Below are 22193 nucleotides of genomic sequence, written 5' to 3'. Positions count from 1 at the left end.
TAAATGGCTTTATTTGTCAAACGACTTAACGTATGTCACGGATCCATTTGTACACTGTAATTCGAACATTGCGAGACATTACAAATCATGATTTTTTTTTTTTTTTCCCCCATGTTTGGGAATTTGTCTGTTGTAAAACTTTAAAATCGTTTCCTTTCTTTTTTTTTCTTTTTTTTAGTATTCCTTCAAGAGTAACAACCTTTGTTTTACAACTTTTTTGGTTTTCATTTTTGTTATCCCTCTTTTTTTTTTTTTTTAAATATGTCTTAATGTTAAAAATCATGTTAGCCAAAACGGTAGATATAGCGATTGTGTGAGAGAGAGAGAGAGAGAGAGAGTAAGAATGAAAGAGAGAAACAGCAAGAGAGATGGAAATAAAGCCTAGTTAATCTACTGTACACTATCATACTCTGCTGTAAGGAACAGAATCTCTCTTTCGTTCTGGTCCATGTCTAATGGAAAATGAAGCCATCGATATGATCATACTCAGCTCTCCTTTCCCCGCCTGCCCTCCCCTTATCGCCTAGACCTTCGCCTCTTCTCTTTCTCTTCCTCTGTTTCGCTTCTATTCTTCTCTCAGTGTTTGTCCTGTTGTTCATTTCATGGAGGTTCTTTGGTGTGTGAATATTCTTGATGCTTTGGGTTTGTTTGTTTGTTTGTGTTTTGTTGTTGTTGGGGTTTTTTTTTTCTGCAAGAGAAACATTTTTCTATTACTGGTGTTAAGTGGTTTTGCAGGTAACAGTGGTAGTCATTGGTTACTGTATCCATGGCAACAGTTGCCACAATTCCTTTTTGATTAGTCTTAAACGTTTTTTTTTTTTTCTTTCTCTCTCTGCTTTGTTCTGCAGATGATATTCCAGTTCTTTTGATTACTGATTTCTCGTCTTTCTTTTTTCCCTTCAGTTAGTTCTCTTCATCTCCTCAACCCCTCCTTCCCCCATCCCTCCATCCTGCCCCCATCCCTCCATCCTGCCCTTCCTTCTTCTCTTCCTCTCTGCACTAATTCAGTTTTGAGGAGGCATAGCCAGGCCTGGTGTTTATCAGAGCCATAGCACACATGCATTCCCTGGATTGAGATGTCAGACTTTACTGAAAGGGCTTTACCACAGGGCTTGCTGACCCCATGCCTAACTTGCCTGCGATTGGCTAACCTTGTGTTTATCTAGTCTGTGATTGGCCAAGTCTGCATGCACCGTATCACAAGTTAGAATCGCTGTTTGCTCCCTCTTTGAAGAACCCCTGCCGTGTTTCCCCTTTATATACATGGGTGAGATCCCGCCCATTTCTGATCGTTATTTCATACTGTTAACCAATCATGATTGAGGATAACACATTTGTAGGTGGGAGTAGTTTTAAATGTTAATGGAGTCTTTTTTTTTTGTTTTTTTTTGTTTGTTTGTTTTTCTCTTTCACAATGGCATTACCAGGCAGCATACTAGTTTGAAAATTGGAAATTCCACCTTGTCGAAACATTTTCTCAACCAGTTAATGGCTCAAGTGTTGCTGGTGTGCTACATAAACGTGCCCACCGAGAACTTCCACATGTCAGTCGTGACATTGTCCAATCAGTGCACCCGCACTTTGTGTCACTCAACCAACCTTTTCTAAACTGTCCCCCCCCCCCCCCTTTTGTTTATCAAAGTGTTTTTAAAAATGAAAGTTCCCTTCCTTTTTCTTTCCACAACAACTGCCCCTGTCACATTTCCTTTCCCTCATTTCGGGTTTTCTTACTCTTTCTCTTCTTCTCCTTTTCTTATGCTTTCCTCAAGCCCCCCCCCCCCCCCCCCCCCCCCCGCTCGCTCACTGAGCGCGATTGTGTAAAAGAATGTCACCGGTCACACACGCGAACCATGTCGCTGTCGAACAGGTTGCAAAGGATGATGGGGAAAAAAAAAAAACGGCCCCATCAGACCCGTTGCTCTCCCCGGTGACGCGAACTCGGTGTCTGTCCGTCTTATATTCCCTTCTGCATGTCTCGTCTGTTCTGACCTGAAGCTGCTTTCTCTCTCTCTGCACCTCCTCAGGAGGGGAGGCCCATCCTCCTCACAAGTGATGTGACAACTTCAATCATTACCATGGAAAATGATATTTATATAAGACTATATCACTGGCGATGTAATGCTTATTATTTACGGATGGGACCACAGGGGCTGTCTGCAATCTTACATGTACACACACACGCACACACGCACATACATACACACACAGTATATGATTTGAAAGGCCTATGAATGAGGCACATTTCATGATGTCCTTATATTGGCTGTTCTTATAATTATTGCTATTGTTGTTATAATGGTGAGTCGTTGTTTTTTTTGTTTTGTTTGTTTCTTTGTTTTTGTTTTTTAAAGGAAACCGAAAAGGGAGTTAAAGTTGTATTAATTTTTTAGTATATTTTTATTTCTCTTGTCGTTTTTTTTTTTTTGTTTGTTTGTTTGTTTTTTCTCTCTCTCTGGGTGTGACAATAATTGGCTGTATCTCTTTCCAAAATCTTTTTTTTTTTCCCCCTTAAATCTTCGGAGGATTTATTTTAAAAAGATGATTAAAAAATGAGTAGATTGTCAAGAGATATGAACTATGGGTGGTTATAGTCTGTGTATATGCTGTGGGGTATTATGAATTAAACAATTAACAAAGAAACTGAATTATATACATATATTAAATAAATTCCTGATACTGTTAAGCTTTGATTTTTGTCTGTGAGTGTCTTCTTTGAATCCTTCACAGTCTGTCAGAATATTACTCCATTTTGGGTGTTTTTTTTTTTTTTTTTTTTTGTCGTGCCCCCCCCCCCCCCCCCCCCCCAAAAAAAACAACCTCAAAGAGAAACTTTTGATGAGAGTGTTTAATGTGAACCCTCGTATTTCGAGAGGAGTTTAGAGTCAGTGTACTGCTTAACGAAACAGGATGCCAAAAGCTGCAGAGACAGTCCATGCAATCATAACGACAGGTGTGACAAGATATAAAGGCTGTTTCTTGAAACACTGCAACAGCTATGACAATATAAGGATGACTTTGTCTTGAACAATGGTGTCAAGTTTTCATTCAACAATTTCACCTTCTAATGATGCTGTAGCGTTTTACGGGAGCAGTTATTCTTAGTAACCTGATTATCAAAGTAGGGATGCTCATCGGATAGTGGAAAAAAAAAAAACCCTGTGCATTTACAAAAGGGGTCTTTCCAGGTACAGTGCCGTTAATTGGTAAGTGCACTTGGCAAGTTTTCATAATTTAAAAAAAAAAAAATGAATAGCCAAACTGTTTTTACAGTACATGGGAAAACATTTCGAAGAATGGCATGTCATATCATGCATGACATGTTTCTCTCTCTCTGTCTCTCACTCTTCTTTCTCTTTTTTTACTCATACTGTTTGGAATGCTCTTACCCTATTCGCTGTAGACTGATCAGTCCAGTTTAGCTGCAGCTGGTATCTGTGGCGTGTTCTGGCAGGGTTTTCAGGATTCTGCCTCGGGGCTTTTTTTTTCATCTCATCTCTCATCTGATCTATGACAGAAGTAAAGATGGAAAAGCACACAAACAAACCAGAGCAAAGTTAATTCATTTTTACACGCGCAAATAACACAGGTGAAAACGAAAAAACAAACAACAAAAAAAACATGTTCAGTGATGTGCTGCTGTTGCACTTTGTAAAAATGAAACACGTCACACATCCATAGTTGCGTTTCCTACAACATGAAGTTCACCTTCAGAAGTTCGGAATTAGTTCAATGTGTTGTAAACGCGTCAGCGCTTGCACCTATCGCTTTTACCAGGATTACGAGAGGGTTCAGTTTTCCCCAGTCGCTGCCCTTAACCTACCAAAACTTAATTTTGTCCTTTTTTTTTTTTTACTGATTTCGGACCCAAGTTTTAAACAAAAGTCGCCATAAACTGTACGCGCATTTCTGTGTGTCGGGTTAAATATATAACACGGTGTCCGATGATGTTATCGGCTTAAGTCGAGTTGAAAGAGGATGTTGAACATCTCTGTGTGCCTTCACTTTCTTCCTACCTGACAGTTTCTTCCAAAATAGGTAACTATTAAACTAACCTACCACTCTTTTTTTTTTTTTTTTCTTTGAGAAAAAGCGCGTGTCATTCTTTGCTATACATTATAGTTTTGCCCCCTTCAGCTTTCATCCCACTCCCCCTCTCAGCAAATCTATACAATCTATACACAATGGAATGTTCTGCTGACTGCAGAGTTGTTATAGAAAGTGTGCATGCATTTGTGTGTGTGTGTGTGTGTGTGATTGTGTGTGTTTGTGCGTGTGTGAGAAAGAGAGAGAGGTATGTGTGACAAAGTGTATATTTACATGCCTACAACCACCGATCCTTAGTCAAACACGCCAAAAACGGCTGACAGGACAGAAACCTGCTTCACGTCAGACTTCCTATACGCAACAGCCACCCACTAAGTCCCCATTGACCACCTTCTCTCTCCTTTTTCATTTCTTCTCGTATTGTCATATATGGTTACCAATGCACTACAATCCTTTGGAGTTCATAACGTTAAGTTAAGTTTAACTTAACTTCAACTTAACATTTAGAAGCCATGCACTGCAATCCTTTGGAGTTCATCACGTTAAGTTTAACTTAACTTCAACTTAACATTTAGGAGCCATGCACTGCAATCCTTCGGAGTTCTTTAGGCCGTGGGGTTAAAGATGGTTATATGTCATACACTGACGAGGTGGGAAAACAAGCAATTCTGTCATTACATTGGTGAGAACTTTGGCATAATCACTGTACTCTGCTCTAAGTACACAGACACGTGCTTTTTTTTTTTTTTTATTACTTTGTAATTGCATACCACTGTTTGTGTGTGTGTGTCTGTCTCACTCTCTCTCACACACACACACACATACACACACATTCTCTTGCTCATATACAGAAAAACACAATGGCAGGGAGAGAGAGAGAGAGAGAGAGAGAAAAAAAAAACTGAGGTAAGGGAGCAGGCAATAACTAACTGTTTAACTAGCGCCAGTCTTTCATTAACTGCAGTTATTATCCTGGGAGCTTTCAGATTGGGTTAATACCAATGAGAGGGAGGGGGGGGGGGAGAGGGGGCGAGAGAGGGAGAGAGAGAGAGGGAGAGAGAGAGAGAGAGAGGGGTTGTCTTACAGACCACGGCTCTCCATTCCAGGAATGACTAGGTGAGGAGATGTGAAGTAACTTAACCTTCTTCCAGAGACAGATTTTTTTTTTGTTCCAGTTAGTCTGGTTTTGCTTGCTTTTTTTTTTTGCTTTTTTTTCTTAACGCTGGCTCACTTTCTGCTACTTTTGCAACTTTACGAGCATCATAACGACACTCCTTTCCTGGATGACGGAGAGCAAGTGCACAGCAGAAGTAGAGGAGAGGCAAAGTGTCTAACAGGGCGCGGTGGTGAGTAAGAGAGGTGTGTTTTGGGGAAAATCGATATTGATTGCTTGAGAGTATACAGAGTCACGCCGTTAGCGGAGATAACAGGTGTCTGTGATGGTCGTGTGAGTGACTTTTCTCGGCCGTGGCTTCGTCGACGTTTGAAGCTGAAGCCTGAGGACGATAAAGGAGACAGGACAGCAGGTTTGACACCTTGGTAAAGATTTGAACTTTGATAACTCACTCAGAATCATGCAGGGTTTTTTTTTTTTTGTTTGTTTGTTTCTTACTTTTTGCATGCTTGGGCTTGAAAAAACAGGGAAACAGAAAATGTTTTTCCTGAGACAAGAACCCTTGAGTGCCCTGGTTAACCTCTGCATTCTCATCCTGTGCAAACTCGCAGCCGGTGAAACACCTGGATTTTCCAAGCAATTCTCTGGGATTTATTGTCCACTGCGTGTACATGGGTAGTTACGTGTACTACCTACTCCCAGCATTAGGGGGCTACACTCTCGCATCTCTCTACCTACTGAAGAATCCCTCTATTCTCCATAAGAAGAAACATGCCGCATTTCACTGCACCCACATCTCTCACAGAGGAGGTAGGACAGGGTGTGTTTAAGAGAGTTACGAGAGAGTGTGTGTTCAGTGTGTGTGTGTGTGTGTGTGTGTGTGTTAATGAAGGGTTGTGCTCAGTTCAGAATTTTGGTCTTGATTCCCCATCTGAAATCTGTCTGACCTGTCAGATTAACTGGAGATGAATTTTTTGATTTGTATTGATCTGAATTGACTTGACTCAATTGGATTTCAATGTGTCACTCAAATTTGAATTCTTAAACCTCAAATGGGGTGTGGCCCATTCAATTCAGATTCATGGAATGCATTGGAATCAGTTCAAAATTTCTGAATGGAGAACAACACTGGTGAAATTAGTGATGTATTCAGAATATGTGTTAAGTCACAGTTCCAATCCAGAACAGACAGAACCAAAGCCATGTCTCTTAACCCTTTCAGTTAATCTTGATGGTACTGAAAATGGCATCACGGCAAGTCCAAGATGCTAATTTACTATTCCAAAAGTAATAGTCTCTCTATTTTTGGAGCTCTGTGACTTTAAAAGTTCTGTGAAGTTGAGAGTCATTTCAGTTACCTGCACCCTTTACAGTTATATGCATACTTACAGGATGAGTATGTGTAATTACAGTATAATTTAACCACAATTGACATATTACAATTATTTAACCAATCAGTTAACACTAAAGACAGAACACACGGTGGCTCTCTGGGACTCTCAATATGTATATCATAATGATGAAGAAAGATTTTTAGTCTTCTGGGATGATTTTATGACTCACTGACTGTGTGAAACTGAATCATATCCAAACCATCACCTTTACCACAGACCTCACATTTCTCAACCCTGATTCAATGATTTATGTTTCACTGAAAGAGTAGAGAGCTGAGGGCTGAAGCTCGGGGTAAGTGAGTGATCTCTTTGTCTCTGTTCTCTCTTTGCCAGGTTGTGGGGAAAGGATTGAGAGCACCATGGAAGCTTTTACCAAGTGAGTGAATATGAGTCAAGTCAACTTCCATGAAAGCTACTCAGAGCTAACTGTCAAAGAGACAAACAGTGCAACCCCCCTGTCTGTCTGTCTGTCTGTCTGTCTCTCTCTCTCTCGCTCTCAGTGCAGTGAATCAGGGCACAGAGATGCTGGAGCTTGACTGCCACCTGACTCGTGATGGTCATGTGATCGTGTCACATGATGAGAACCTGCTGAGGCAAACTGGCCAAGATGTGACCGTCTCCTCCCTAAATTTAGAGGTCAGAGGTCAAATATTAATACAACCAAGCAATTGCTGTGACAGTTTTTCTCCGCTCTCTTCGACCTGCTTTTTGGTATCAAACATTTAGCATTTACGGTCAAAAATAGAGGATGTAGGGCATTCTTAACCATTGCACTGATAGTGAAACGACTAAGTCCAGTATTTTAACCGTTATCATCCATGTTGTCATTTTTGTGATTTCTCATTAGGAGTTGCCACTTTATAAAGAGAGACTGGAGGTCACCTTTTATGCAGGTGAATATTATCACACACACACACACACACACACACGCATACACTCACCAATGTCTCATGATTATAATACAACCTATGGTAACCCATGCAGGCCACTACAGTACAGGATCAGACAGGAAGTTTGTGCTGTTGGAAGATGTTTTCAGGAGGTTTCCCAAGTTGCCTGTCAACATTGAGGTGAAAGAGAAAAACGCAGAGCTGATAGAGAAGGTAAAAACTTGTGACTCATATTACACATTAGATTGTAAAATGTATAATAATTATGCAGTAAACAGGAACCACGTCAGTGTTCACACAGTTCTGCGGTGCTCATTCTAAATGAAATTTCCGCTGATCTTGTGTAGTCTGTGACTGCTAAGTCACATTTGCCTAACGAACAGGGTTAGATGAGGTTAATTAACGTAACATCAAACCTTAAAATTGATTGTCTCTCTGTTTTGTCTCCCTCTCCCCACTGCTTCTCTCTCTCTCTTTTTCTTTCTCTCTCTCTCTCTCTCTCTTTTTCTTTATCTCTCTCTCTCTCTCTCTCTCTCTCTCTCTCTCTCTCTTTCTTTATATCTCACTCTTACAGATAAATGCTCTTGTGAGGACATATGACAGAGAGGATGTCACAGTTTGGGCCAGTACAGACTCTAACATCATGAAAATGTGCCGCAGAACCGTACGTCTCTCTCTCCTTCTCTCTCTCTCCCTCTCTCTCTCTCCTTCTCTCTCTCTCCCTCTCTCTCTCCCTCTCTCTCTCTCCTTCTCTCTCTCCCTCTCTCTCTCCTTCTCTCTCTCTCCTTCTCTCTCTCTCCCTCTCTCTCTCTCCTTCTCTCTCTCTCCCTCTCTCTCTCTCCTTCTCTCTCTCCCTCTCTCTCTCCCTCTCTCTCTCTCTCTCTCCCTCTCTCTCTCTCCTCCTCTCTCTCTCCTTCTCTCTCTCCACATGTGCAGTCCCACCCTGATAGCCTTTGCTATCACTGTTTATTTCTGATGGTCTCAGAAAATCGTAGATGAAATAAGACTCGAGTGTGTGACTCTTTAAATGAGAGACGTTATGTGGACGGTAGCGAGTGAGGGTTGCTGGTAAGACCAACAGAAGTACCTCTGTCTCTTTATCTGTTTGTAGAATTCCTCTATGCCCTACATGTTCACTGTCTCTTTATCTCTGTGTAGAATTCCTCTATGCCCTGCATGTTCACTGTCTCTTTATCTCTGCGTAGAATTCCTCTATGCCCTACATGTTCACTGTCTCTTTATCTCTGCGTAGAATTCCTCTATGCCCTACATGTTCACTGTCAAACGAGGACTGCAGCTGCTCCTACTCTTCTACAGTGGCCTTCTGCCCTTTGTTCCACTGGGGGAGAGTTTTTTACAGTTCTACCTACCTCGTATCTTCAACAGGTGTGTGTGTGTGTGTGTGTGTGTGTGCGCGTGTGTGTGTGCGTGTGCATGTTGGGAATAATCAGGTGCATGTGGACATGTTCATCTGTACTTTGTGTGTAAGTGTTGAGAGGTATTGCAAGAGTGTGTGTGTATTTGTGTGTGCGTGCGTGTGCGTGTGCGTGTGTGTGTTTATATGTAACGTGAATAAGTTTTCAAACGTAATTTGAGGTGCCAGAAATGGTCAAATATTTCTGTGTGTCTTCTGTGTGTTGGTATTTGATTTATGTAAACACTACCGTATATGTTCTTTACCATTCTTTACACAGACTTCCTATGAACATTTTAGCCTGTACAAAACCCACAGTTCATTACATTACACTACGTTTTAATGACATAATTTAACCAAACTCCCCCCATCAGGACGTTCATCCCCGATTCTGCCCTGCTCAGGAATAGAATGGTGATCTACCTGATTGAGAAGTGAGTAAAACTCCTAAAATGTTAATGAAATCCAGACCTACTCATACAAGACAAGAGTGTGTACCGATGTCTCGTCTCATGTTGTTTCAGAGTAACCATGAGGAAAAGCATGTTCAAACATCTAGTCGACCGCGGGATTCAGGTAGAAAGGCCAGTCTTTTTCTCTCCTGACGCTGTAAAACCTCATAAATGCTGGCTTGTGTCTTATGCGTGTGTAGTTCTGACTTGTGTCTTGTGCGTGTGTAGTTTTGGGTTGTGTCTCGTAAATCTCTTTTTATGGTGAGTTATGACTGACTTTTTTTAGTCTGTTTGATGTGTCATATAAGCTGAAGAATCCGTATGGTGTCAAGGATGTGACTGTAAAAAAACAAGACAGATTCCTTCCAAAACAAACAAACAAACAAACAATTTGTTCCTTCTAAACAAACAAATTATTCCTTTCTTCCAAACAAAGAAATGTTCAATAGAGCACAGTGAAGAATAAGTTCTTTACTTATTTACTCACTCCTGTCAGTCAGTTTTAATAGGACAATTCAATTATGGCGGGCCAAGGTCACATTTTACACTCTGTCCTATTCTCTCTCTCTCTCTCTCTCTCTCTCTCTCTCTCTCTCTCTCATTCTCAGATTCATCTGTTTGTCTGTAATGAAGAGGATGACATTGAGGCTGCCTTTGAGGCGGGGGCCACGGGAGTAATGACTGACTACCCTACTCTGTTAGCAAACTATCTTAGAAGACACCAGCAAGCAACGTGATCTCTCTCTCTCATACACACACACACACACACACACACACATATAACACACATACCATACACATTGACTTCACTACATCCAAACCTTAACCAAGCTATGATTGACCCACCCCTTTATCAAACTCCCTCTACACACACTCCTTATCAGCACACCATTTCAACCCCTGTTTTTGGAGAGCAGTCAACAAACACTAATACTTAGCCAGTGGAGGAAGTTCATACCAGCACCTGGCAGGAATTTTCAGGTCAGCGGTTTTAATGGAACCATCTTTTGTTAGTCACATATTTTAAAGCACTTTGCTATATTGCTGGTGGACACTCCTTTGGTATACTAATATTAACACATCAGTCATGAAACTATGAAAATATTGATTGTGCAATGTGACTGAACTATGAAAGTACTGATTCTCTAATATATTTGTATAAGTACATATACTTCACTTGGAAATCTTGAGATATATTATATAGGCTATGTTGTGACATAAACAGAAAATTAAAAGTGCTTTGTCTGTAATAACTTGTGGGCTGAAAAGTGAGTTGTCTGTATTTTTGTGTGGTTTTCACACACACACACACACTCACACACACAGAGTGAGAGAGAAAGAGAGAGAGAGTGTTTCATCATCGTGTAGTACACTCTGCTTATTTTAGCCTTGATTTCCCAATTAACACAGACTGTTTTGTTCTGAGCTCTAAGTCCAGTCGTGCTGCTCACAAATGTCGTTGTGCCCACTCAGGAACAATGCCTCCATTCTAATCAGCACTGTTGTGTGTCTGCTACAGTGTTTCGAGGGGATTTGTGAAATGATTCGATCAACGTAGCTGTCCTTTGAAAAAAATGCTACCAAAGATCAAAGATATCAGCTTTCACAGATTTCTAGGAAACTGATTTGCCTTGAGATGCACTGAAGCGCTGAACAGCGGCTGACGTGTTTCTGGCAAGGAGATGAAACGATTTTTGTTCTCTAGAATGGTTTCAAAGGTTACCTCCATCCAAATTAAGTTTTTTGATAAAGGCTTGAAAATGGTGAACAAGCTCTTTTTTTAAGCATCGCTGAAAGCACAGTGATTGGACTGCCATGAAACAAGTTGACAATGTAATAACAATTTAATACCATTCGTTTAAACAAAATTCGTCCAAAAACGTAATTTATTCACTCCCGTCTGAATTTAATAACAGTAAAGTTCGGCTGAGTTGGAAAATATGAAACGTGAAACACGATTGGCTGACCTATATTCCAAAAGTCTCTGTCTAGTTTCTCATTGGTCGTGCGCAGGTTGTTATTGCACAGCGTGACGTATATGAGACGCCCTCTAATAGTACTGTAAACAAACCCAGAATAATTTCACATTGCGACATTCTCGAATGTGTGCGCATCCGAAATTGGATATTTGATTGTTCCCATTTCATTGCAGTGTTTTACAGTTCGTTGGTTTAATTTCCTGTACAGTCGCAGGCAGGAGTTCACCCACGAACAAGGAAAAAGGAGGGAACTTGGGGAAAGCAGCCGCGTTGCACTGCAGCACGTTTGTTTTGTTTGGTTGAGTGTTTTGCGTCTTCTGTCTGTTTGTTGAAAACAGACACGCTCGTTTCAGTTTTTATCAACTTTCTGATGCCTTTCAGTTGACCAAACTCCTCCATCGGCTATAGTTAGACACCTGTGTTTTGTTACCGCAAATCGGCGATTTTAGGTGAGTCCCATTTTCCAATCATTGTGTCTGTATGGAGCTGTGTATTAGCTTTCAGGCACGGACTTCTGTTGTACTTAGCATAGTAAATTTTCGTAGATACACTGATCAAAACGTTTCAACGAAAACTTGTTGATACCAAGACAGGTTAGACTTTACGAGACATTACGTGTCTGGAGGACTATCTAAATAATGTGCAGGAGTTGAGCCACCGTTTGGGTCGAGTTTCGCGCGCACCTGGGCCTTTTGCAGGTCATATTTTGCGACAAGTATACTCTTTGGTTTACTCGCATACGCTTATCAATTTCCCAGTATACTTCAGTATGGATTAGTCTAAATCCCAGTAAATGTCCATATCTGAAACTCAGTTTGTCGCAGTGAGCAAATTAGGCCCATCTAGCCGTCCCTGAACCCCCTCGTGCTTGCAGTCCTGCCATATATGGAGTACAGCGAAGGCAGCCAAGCAAAGTAGGTCAGAAGAATGTTTTTCTTTTCCCTTGTATATCACTGAACCAGGAAGCGCATATCCAAATAGACTGATATTCGTGCGTGCTAGTGTATCAGGGTTTCAGTTTCGACATACACAATTCCAGTGGTTTCTCCTCGAAAGACTGACCGTTAACGAAGTATCATATTATCATGTTGGTTCCAAGTAAACCGTTTATTGGCTGCGGTAGCATGCTTTTCAAGAAAATTTCTTGCAGGCTGAAGTCAGCTGGGTTTAGACATGTGACTCATATATATAAATATAACTGGGTAGCCACCAAGCTCCATGCTAATAATGTCTTTATAAATTGCCCCCCCCAAGTCTTAGTCAAGGTTTTTACTTTATACTCCGTGTGGTGTAGACAAGAATTGTTTGGTTTCGGTAGAGCTGCTAAATGCAGCCTTAGATCAACAAATTAAAGCTGAAACTCTGTTTATCTGGAACCACTCTTACTTTGCCTGTTCTTGTATTGACAGACATGGTGAAGCTTACCAAGGCCAAAACCTTCCAGGCATACCTGGATTCCTGTCACCGTCGCTACAGCTGCGTTCACTGCCGCGCACACCTGGCCAACCATGACGACCTTATCTCCAAGGTGAGTGGACGGCATGTGAGGGGAAACGTATGCATGAGAGTGTTTTTACTATAAACAGACAGATCATCTTTGTCTGCTTCCTCGGTAGAGGGTATCATTCATAGGAACTGTCATCAGAATTCTTGTCAAGCAAGGTTGTGTGCACGCGCAATTATGTCTTGGGTTTTAAAAAAAAGCTTAATCTTATTTTTATTTGTGTTGCAGTCCTTTCAAGGGAGCCAGGGACGTGCCTACCTCTTCAATTCTGTGTAAGTACTCTTACAGTGGGGTGTGTTGGATACCGCTCACCAGTCTGGCAGCTTGATATTGAGGTTTTGTGTGTGTGTGTGTGTGTGCGCGCGCGCATTATATGGTTTATTTCAGGGTGAATGTGGGCTGTGGTCCAGCAGAGGAGAGGCTGCTTCTTACCGGGCTCCATGCCGTGGCTGATATCTACTGTGAGAACTGCCACACCACGTTGGGCTGGAAATATGTAAGAACACGCACCCTCACACACACAGACACACACGCACACAGTTCATGGTAAGATCTTTCTGTCAGTGCACACATCCCTTTTTAACCCTCTTGCTTTCTCTGTCTTGTTCTCAGGAGCAGGCTTTTGAGTTGAGTCAGAAGTACAAGGAGGGGAAGTTCATCATTGAGCTGTCCCATATGATCAAGGACAATGGCTGGGACTGAAGAGTTTCGAGGGGGGGTGTGCGGGGAAAGATTGTGCTCCACCCGCAACCGGCTGTCGCTAAGTCACCCTATCACTGCTTACAGCTTTGCCAAGAATAGCTTGTGATGCCTTTTTTTTTTTTTCTTTCTTTCTTTTTTTTTTATCCATGTTATGATCGCAAGCACCTTTTCATATTGATATCCCAGCACGCCATTTTTACAGTTTAAGAAAGAGAGAGAGAGATCTGGTGTGTGTGTGTGTGTGTGTGTGTGTGTGTGTGTGTGCAGGCACACAGTAGTGCTGGCAACAGTAATCTTAGCAGCCTCACAATTTACTGTTCCAAAAATCTTGGCTTTTTTTTCTTTTGTGGGAATTGAACACAAGTTCAGAAATCTCCCCCTTTAAATGTAATTTTCAAGGTTATAACAAAAAACTCAACCCAAATGCAGAAGTCAAAATCCTTTTAAGGTTTTTCAGTTTTACCTTTTAGATGGAAGTGAAAAAAACGAGGGTGTGTGTGTGAGTGAGTGTTTGAGAACATGGCTTATTTTATTGTGGGTATTCGTGTGTGTGAACCAGGCTTATGAGAGACTCAGTGCAATATTGTGAGTGTGTGTGTGTGTGTGTGTGTGTGTGTGTGTGTGTGTGAGTGAGGAGGGGGAGAATATTCTTTCCTGTTTAGGTTCCAATAATGTTTGGTTCCCTTTTTTTTAATTAACCTGACAATAGAAGCATCCCACCAAACTAGGCTGCGTGTATCACAGTTGGCCAGAGGTGTGTGTGTGTGTGTGTGTGTGTGTGTGTGTCTGTGTTTGTGTGTGAGCACTAACAGAACAGTCAGCTCTAGTTTGTTTGATACAGATGCATATGTGGCTGACACTCTGAAGACACATCAGTTTAGGCTCAGAATTATATGAAATATAATTGGGATATTAATCTTTTTTTTTATGTATTTTGTGTGTATGTGTTGTCTGGAGTAATTGTTGTAAATATAGTCTAACATTGAGCAGCATGTACAGGAACAATCATCTGATCATGTTAGAGTTATATATATTATATTATTATTAAAATAAAATGTATTATGTTCACAGTTATGTAGCAAATGAAGATGTGTGTCTGAATGCTAAATCATTAAAGTGTATTACATTAACCCAAGTCTTTACATTAAAGTATGTGGTAAATGATCTTGAATGGCTCATCTTGTTATTTATGGTCCTTATCATACAGTCTCACTTTTATGGATACATTTGATGGAAATGATTGGGATTTTCCCCACTAATTGTAACCACTTTGTTTTTATACACACACACACACACACACACACACACAAATGTTATGAATAATCATGACAGGCCAATTACACAAAGTTACTATATGCACATCTATGTAAAGTGAATGTGTACTCTACCGACATTTTAGCAATCACGACAGACACTAATGTTCTTAAAATGTCCTGGCCGTAACGGCTTAGTTTGATTCTGCTGGTGACGTAAACGAGGCTACATACTAATATGTACTCTTATCTGTGTCACAACAGAGTTGCGAAAAAATCATGTGGCGTCTCACTCACTGAGTAGCAAACAATCCGCTACGCACGTGAAAACGTACACCTAGTCATTTGCAGGTGGTACTACAAAAGGTTCTTAGTTGATACCGTCAAAATGAGCGGTCCTATGGCCACAAATGTCCTGTGACCGTAATCAGACTAAGTGGAGACTAGTTTTATCCCAACTAGCGATCGTCATCATTCTATCTGTCTAAGCCATCATCAGGATATCAGCAGATTTGTTTAAAAAAATTCTGCCATCCAAATTTATTGTCCGGAGTCAATGATAGTGCTTTAATATTGTTTTGATTCGAATTTGTAATCCTTTGGTGGTCCTACGCATATGGGTTTCCTAACGTAAGCTATGTTTGAAGTATTCCTCAAAACGACATTTCCCGAAAGCCTCTGCGAGTTTCAGTTGACGTGGCCGGCGTTCTCCGTCAAAGCCGGGGCGATTTAAACTTCAATCAGTCGAGCTTGGGTGCTCTGCTCGAATTTACAGTTTATGGTTGTTTGTCGTATGTTTTAGACGCGTGAAACATTTTAGAGGGACGTTAAGTTTTACTAATCGCGATGTCTGGAAAAACTAAGAGTCGGAGTGGGGCAAATGCTGAATCTATAACTGGTACTGTTTCGTGTGATGAACGCATCTTGCGGGATTGCCATCAGATATACACTGATGCGGACAGTGGTAAGACATAAACTGCTAAATCACAAATTGAGTCCTAAACAACTTTGTTAAAAACATATACAGCACGTTAACAAGCCTTCTGTTCTTTTGCCTTTGTACACATAATGTACATTTTCGCTAAATCAAACCCATGCTAACGCTATCCTAGCTAGCTCAGGTCTCTAGCTCATTTGTAACTATCCCAATTTGAGTAACGTTCACGTTAGCCTGGACGCTAAAACCCCCAAAGCCACATTCTTTTGACTCGAACTCTGTAGTAAAAAAGGAAGGAATGTTGCTCTGACAGCTTTTGGTGAAGTCACTAAACCTCGTTTGAATATGCTAATATATATTTCTTTTTTTACTACTCAAACTGATTTTAACGTCATGCTAAATAAGACTAAGATTAGATAAAATACCATGGGTTAAGTCGTGCTGACCTCTCTTCCCTCTCCTGTCCTGCCGTTAGGACTGATAGCTATAGCACAGTCCGTTGGGGTAACGCTGTTGCCTCCTCGAAAAAAGATCACCGTGATGCTGATGGGGAATCACTCTGCCGGAAAGAGTTCGTTCATCAACTGGTAATAATTTTGTTTTATTTATGGTCCTTCCTACTGTGGTCCCAGCACAGCTTTTTTTTTTTTTTTTTTTTTTTTAAATATATAGAGTAACAGAAATATTATAGTAGCTTGTAGGCACTACGTAGTATAGGGGGGGGGGGGGTATTGTTTAAGGTATGTAAATGCATTTCAAGGACTTTCTTGAAAACAAACAAAAAATATTGTGGTTTTCCTTGAAATTTTGCAGTCATGAATAGAAAACATGCCAAGAATATATTGACAAGAAAGCTCACAGTGAAAGCACCTTCTTTGGTAGATACATCAAAGTAAATCAGTCTTTGGCTAAAGTGCCAAGATTCTTCTCTTTTAACAAAACTAGACAAGTCATTTGAAAAGATATTGGAGTAAATGCATTGCCAAAAAAGATGTTCAGTAGTCTCATTGTGGCGTTGACAGAAAAAGCAAGTTGGTTGATTAGTGCTGTTAAATTCAGTTAGTCTGTAGTTCACCTGGTAACATCTATGAAGATTTTAAGGGAAATGTCTGCTACTTTTTCTAAGCATACAAAATTCCTTCCAGTCAATGTTACTGAAATTCCTATAACAAAACCTAATACAACCAGGGATGGACACCTGAGACTGAAGTGTAGATCTTAGCTTTTGTTTTCACATGAACTACTACTAAGGAAAAGACAATACACTGGAAATGCACTGGAAATATGTAAATAATGTGGGGAAACAAGTGATGCCCTGAGGCTGCGTCTGGAGCAGCACCTGGACACAGTCAGGAATTATATCAAAGATTATAGCGCTTTTTTCTTTTTCAAGCCATTACCAGTACTGCCTTTTGTTTCCTGCAAAGAAAAAGTCTGGTTTATGTAGTTGTTTTAATATGTTAACAGCTCTCAATGGTACCTTGAACCAGCCCTTGCCTTGATGTCACTTGCTCTACTTCATTGTGATGAGTCATTCCTCTCTGCCAATCCGTGTGCGTGTGTGTGTGTGTGTGTGAGTGAGAGAAAGACAGACAGAGAAAGAGAGAGAGAGAGGCAGAGAAAGATAAGGCGATGAATTAACGAAAGTGAAAAAACAGAGATGCCAAAGTACTTTTATCAGTCTTTTGTGTGATAGTTTGTTGTTTATTTAGAACATGTAAATAAACAATATACAAATGTTCAATGCACAATATATGAAATTTTCTTTTAGGTATGTGGAGGAACACATTCAGCGGACTGGAGTTGCCATAGAGACTCAAGGCTTCAGTTTTGTCACTAGTGGGCGTAAGAGAGAATCCCTCACGGTAAGGCTGGACTGGTGCGTCAGGCTGAGGCATCCAAAGAATTTCTAGCTTGTAGCTAATCTTAGCCAGGAAGGTGGCTTTGGATAAAACTGCAGAGGACACTCTAACGACTCTTTGGGTCTTGGCCAAAAATCTTAACTTTTATTTCAGAAAATGGACCAATTATATACTCTGACGACAGCGGACTGTGTTTTACAGTTGTATTATCTAGCCTTTGGTTACTAGAGCAGTGTATTCAAAGCTGGAAAGTCTATTTCAATTTTTCTCCTCTTTTCTCCATTTTAATTGTAGGGGAATGCAACCCTTCACCTCTATCCACACTTTAAGACGCTGCAGAAATTCCAAGGTCAACTCTCAGATTGAACATCGATATCAAAGCAGTGTGCATCACAACACGTGTTTAAGGACATCATCTTTAATCTCTCTGCCTTCTCTCCTCTCCCTTTCACACACACACACACACACACACACACACACACACACACAGGCGTGTCTGAATACCTGAGCACTGAGATCTGTACGTCCCGTCAGAAGCGGTTTAGCCTGGTGACCTTTGTGGACACTCCTGGACTGGTGGATGGGGACATGAAGTACCCCTTTGACGTGGACCAGGCCATTTTATGGTTAGGTGCGTGACCCGTTATGCCCCGTCTGTGAAGTCACGCCGTCCGCGAGCTGGGCTCGTGTTTGTTTGTTTAAGGTTACAGTTCCTGGACAGTGTGTGCGCTTTGTGTGTTTATCTTTTTAAGTCTGTTCAGGACCGCGATATGACTAACTGATTTGTGTGTCTGGAAGTTTTTTTTTCCCCACCTTTTTTTCCCCCCTTCCTTTAAGGGTGCATTGGTTGTAATGTGCCAGTGTAATATGTAACTTTTGATAGTTTACCTTCCTGCCTTGGGAGTTACATGACTTAAGGATGAACGCAAATATATCTTGTATTTTCTTCATGTACATTTTGAGAGTTTTATCTCTCTGCGTAGGCAAGCTCTGTGTATGCGCGAGTGTGTGTTTATGTTCTCTTGCACGCTCTTAAAGCTTGCTCTCGTGTGTATGTGCGGGTTCACCTGATACGACTCGTTCTCTCTCTGCAGGAGAACTGTGCGACCTGATTCTGGTGTTTTTTGACCCAATGGGTCAGGCTCTGTGCAAGCGCACGCTCAACATTGTGGAGAGGCTGAATGAAAAACAGGGAGACCGCCTGCGCTTTTACCTCAGCAAGGCTGACGAGGCCGGCGGAGAGTCTGACCGACAGGTAACACACACACACACACACACTGTCACTACACCACACACCTCACTCATACACACACACACTGTCACTACATCTCACACACACACACACACACTGTCACTACATCACACACACACACACACTGTCACTACACCACACACCTCACTCATACACACACACACTGTCACTACATCTCACACACACACACACACACTGTCACTACATCTCACACGCACACACACTCACACACACACACACACACACACACTGTCACTACACCACACACCTCACTCACACACACACACACACACACACACACTGTCACTACATCTCTCACACACACACACAGAGTAAGGTATAGCAGTGTGGCTTAAATGGTTGACATTTCTGCCCAACCTTGATTGGTTTTGCGAGATTAATTTTATTTGGATTTTGTGTTTTTATAATAGCTTTTCAATGGATTTTGTTTTCTTCAGTGTTTGTACTAAGAGAGAGAAACAAAAGCAAATTGGAGACAAATAACAAAAAAAGAAAAATATTGAAGAATAAGTGCTGATTAAGACAGTTCTCCACACTGCCTTGGTCATATTTGCTTGAAATTATATTGTTCTGATCTATTTTGCAAAGTTTTAACAACATGCTAGGAAAAGTGGATTTTATACTTTTCTAACTCAAGTGGTTCAACAACATTTTCTTCCTCTTGGCCTTACATTGGACAACAGTGCTGATTTGACTCTGAGGTACTGTCTTGAATATGATTGGCTAAATGCCATTTCTGACTCCACTGTGATTGGATGTTTCAGAGGGTGATGATGCAGATTGTGCAGGAGTTGTGTAAGCGTCCCGGGCTCAACAAGTGCGGCTTTGACATGCCAACCATATACATCCCAAATCCCAATAAGGTACCCAACACAAACACACACACACACGCACAAACCTAAATATGATGCATACCGAAATAACATGCACTTACCAGCAATCCACTAGGCATCAGTACGATTATGTATCATTATGCACATTTTCCAAGAAGGTCACTAGATGCTGTTTTAGTGATTAAATATCAAGAAAAGACATTATATTATGAACCATAACTATGTTTTAGTGTGGAGTTACAGGTCATATTTTATCTGTGTAGTGGCTGTATTGTGTGTGTGTGTGTGTGTAAAACACTCTGTCTGTGTGTGTCCACAGCCCAGTCGCTGTGTCAATCAGATTGACGAGGTTTGTCGTACCGTTGAGAAAACAATCAATCAGACGGTACAGAACACACTCAACGCGCTGGAGAAAGACTGTGAGCTGATCTCAGAGGCCATCACAGACAAGCTCAGCAACGACAGGTACAAGACTCACACACACACACACACACACACACACACAGAGTTTCTCACTTAACCGGTCACATCAGTGCACTTCCTCGTAAACCCAGGTTCACTCTTTTGTCATTGTCTTTAAACTTTTTGAAAAACCAAACGCACACATGCAACTCCAAATATTTGCCTGTGCTTGACACATTAGGACACTACCCCACAGACTCAGAGCTACTGCAGTTACCACATATGGGATTAAGAAACGTTTGCAGGCTTAAAATTCTCCACTGCAGTAGATGACACAAACACACTTCCTCTCTCCCTCTCCCTCTCCCTCTCTCTCTCTCTCTCTCTCTCTCTCTCTCTCTCTCTCTCTCTCCCCCTCTCTCTCTCTCTCTCTCTCTCTCTCTCTCTCTCCCCCTCCCCCTCCCTCTCTCTCTCTCTCTCCCTCCCTCTCTCTCTCTCTCTCTCTCTCTCTCGTAGGCAGTGCACCGTGGCTAACCGCCGTGCCCGCTGTAAAGGCTGTGTCATGGGTATGCTGGGTTTCACTGTGCCCCTGTTGCTCTTGGCTTTACTGGTTTTGGGCAGTCTCTCCAGAGAGATGTTGGAACTAGCACTGGGGAAAAATGGCACGGAAACCCTGTCACTCTATCTGGTGAGTGTTTGTTTGTTTGTTTGTTTTTTTGGTGGTGGCGAGGGAGGTAAAAATGTGTGTTTTTTGTTTTTGTGTAAAACTTTTTTTTTTTCTCCTCCCAACTCCATGCAGAGTCCTGTGGAGAAGATGATTAACTCTCTGTCAGTGGATGTGCAGCTCTACGGCTGTGGGGCTCTTGTCCTTCTCTCCTTCATCCTCCTCATCCTGGCTCGCTTTTGCTTCAGGTAAGTAACCTGCCTCACCGCCTGTGTTTGACCTGTGTCAGTATAACCAGTGCTCAGTTGTCCACCCCCCTCCTCCCCCGAACTGACGACCTCTCACTCTCTCTCTCTCTCTCTCTCTCTCTCTCTCCACCTCCATGTAGGACTAACCCAACTCTCTCTGGAAGGCAAAAGAGACATCTGCAGGAGAAACTGGAGTACGTTCAGGAAGTGGTCAAGACCAAAAAGGTGTGTGTGTGTGTGTGTGTGTCTCTTTTGTTATTGAGCATCATGCAGTCATGTTTTTGTGTATTCAACTTAATAATGGCTCTGTCTGTGTGTGCTTTGCAGAAAAAACTTTATGAAGAGTACCTGCGTCAGAGTGTTGGAGAACATGACATGGACTGAGATGAGGAGAAAGAAAAGGCAGAAAGGTCAAAGAAGTAAATGAACTGATGAAGGACAGACAGCAGAGAACCACTAAAGCACAATTTAACATTCCCACACTGCAGACCAGCACTTATGTAATGCACAAGCTCTTCAGGTTCACCTTCCAAACCATGCCTTATCTTCACTGTGGAACCCTCTCCCAGGGTGACATGGGAAATGTAGTTTTTACTTCCAGAAGCTTCTGTTTCACTGTCCTCAGGTTACTGACACTGTAAACTTGTCCTAGATGTTGGAACTTACTGTTAGACTCCTTTAGTGTGATGTTGTGAACTGCTAATGATATCTAAAGATTTTACATAGTACTCACTCTGTAAAATGTATTGTTGTAAAAACTGTAAGAAAAAAATGAACAGTTGGACCACATTATGATTTTGGACCAAACTCAAACCAAAAGCTCTTGGAACCAGCAAATGTTTGAGTGGACCCTAGTTGTCCTATTGTTGTAAGCAGTAATTTCATGATTCAGAGTACGGTGTATTACAGTGTTTGAAATTGGGTATCAATAGCTAAATTCAATAATGGAGATTTTTACAATGCCTCCTGGTGCTTACACCATCAGCAAATCATGATGTTATGTTACTGAGCATGAGTGGGTCACCTGTTTACCTCTGTTCTCCTACATTTTTTTTACAGCAAAATCTTTACTGTGGTAATAAAAGTGAATTATGATAATAAATGCACATATTATGAAAACACAATTTATGTCCCTATTTTTCAATAAAAAAGGCCTTTTTTAAATAACTTTAACTTTAATTTTTTTAGTTGCAAAAGTGTGACAAAACTGTCTTTCCTGAGAATGCTC

At 41.3% G+C, this 22193-nt stretch overlaps 3 protein-coding genes across 3 annotated transcripts; all 3 read left to right on the top strand.

Moving 5' to 3' along the window:
* The first annotated feature begins 5829 nt into the window (after positions 1–5829).
* On the top strand, positions 5830–10045 carry gdpd3a (glycerophosphodiester phosphodiesterase domain containing 3a). The gene is made up of 10 exons (XM_030793644.1): positions 5830–5968; positions 6886–6928; positions 7053–7188; positions 7400–7445; positions 7537–7655; positions 8017–8106; positions 8695–8828; positions 9231–9290; positions 9381–9432; positions 9917–10045. Exons 1-10 carry the CDS (start codon positions 5830–5832, stop codon positions 10043–10045), a joined length of 948 nt encoding a protein of 315 aa, XP_030649504.1.
* Positions 10046–11387: 1342 nt separating this feature from the next.
* Positions 11388–13751, top strand: ypel3 (yippee-like 3). The gene is made up of 5 exons (XM_030793651.1): positions 11388–11736; positions 12697–12815; positions 13020–13063; positions 13179–13287; positions 13404–13751. The coding sequence occupies exons 2-5, from the start codon at positions 12699–12701 to the stop codon at positions 13491–13493; spliced, it is 360 nt and encodes a 119-aa protein (XP_030649511.1). The 5' UTR covers positions 11388–11736; positions 12697–12698; the 3' UTR covers positions 13494–13751.
* Positions 13752–15512: 1761 nt separating this feature from the next.
* si:ch211-11k18.4 (uncharacterized) lies at positions 15513–22089 on the top strand. Its single transcript, XM_030793629.1, has 12 exons — positions 15513–15710; positions 16159–16270; positions 17455–17548; positions 17840–17894; positions 18036–18176; positions 18640–18800; positions 19583–19681; positions 19971–20116; positions 20570–20741; positions 20853–20965; positions 21106–21190; positions 21293–22089. Exons 1-12 carry the CDS (start codon positions 15593–15595, stop codon positions 21347–21349), a joined length of 1353 nt encoding a protein of 450 aa, XP_030649489.1. The 5' UTR covers positions 15513–15592; the 3' UTR covers positions 21350–22089.
* Positions 22090–22193: the final 104 nt, after the last annotated feature.

This window comes from Chanos chanos, chromosome 16 (assembly GCF_902362185.1).
Source record: "Chanos chanos chromosome 16, fChaCha1.1, whole genome shotgun sequence".
Lineage (NCBI taxonomy): Eukaryota > Metazoa > Chordata > Actinopteri > Gonorynchiformes > Chanidae > Chanos > Chanos chanos.
The sequence above is the reverse complement of the archived record's forward strand: the minus strand, read 5'-3'. Positions and strand labels throughout refer to the sequence as shown.

Excerpts from the sequence above, each read along its gene's own strand:
- gdpd3a (XM_030793644.1), top strand. The coding sequence starts at position 5,830 with ATGGGTAGTTACGTGTACTACCTACTCCCAGCATTAGGGGGCTACACT. Across the intron at positions 7,446-7,536 it reads GGAGGTCACCTTTTATGCAG|GCCACTACAGTACAGGATCA; the intron begins GTGAATATTATC and ends TAACCCATGCAG. Across the intron at positions 8,107-8,694 it reads TGAAAATGTGCCGCAGAACC|AATTCCTCTATGCCCTACAT; the intron begins GTACGTCTCTCT and ends ATCTCTGCGTAG.
- si:ch211-11k18.4 (XM_030793629.1), top strand. The coding sequence starts at position 15,593 with ATGTCTGGAAAAACTAAGAGTCGGAGTGGGGCAAATGCTGAATCTATA. Across the intron at positions 15,711-16,158 it reads ATACACTGATGCGGACAGTG|GACTGATAGCTATAGCACAG; the intron begins GTAAGACATAAA and ends TCCTGCCGTTAG. Across the intron at positions 20,742-20,852 it reads AAACCCTGTCACTCTATCTG|AGTCCTGTGGAGAAGATGAT; the intron begins GTGAGTGTTTGT and ends AACTCCATGCAG.
- ypel3 (XM_030793651.1), top strand. The coding sequence starts at position 12,699 with ATGGTGAAGCTTACCAAGGCCAAAACCTTCCAGGCATACCTGGATTCC. Across the intron at positions 13,064-13,178 it reads GCCTACCTCTTCAATTCTGT|GGTGAATGTGGGCTGTGGTC; the intron begins GTAAGTACTCTT and ends GGTTTATTTCAG. Across the intron at positions 13,288-13,403 it reads CCACGTTGGGCTGGAAATAT|GAGCAGGCTTTTGAGTTGAG; the intron begins GTAAGAACACGC and ends TCTTGTTCTCAG.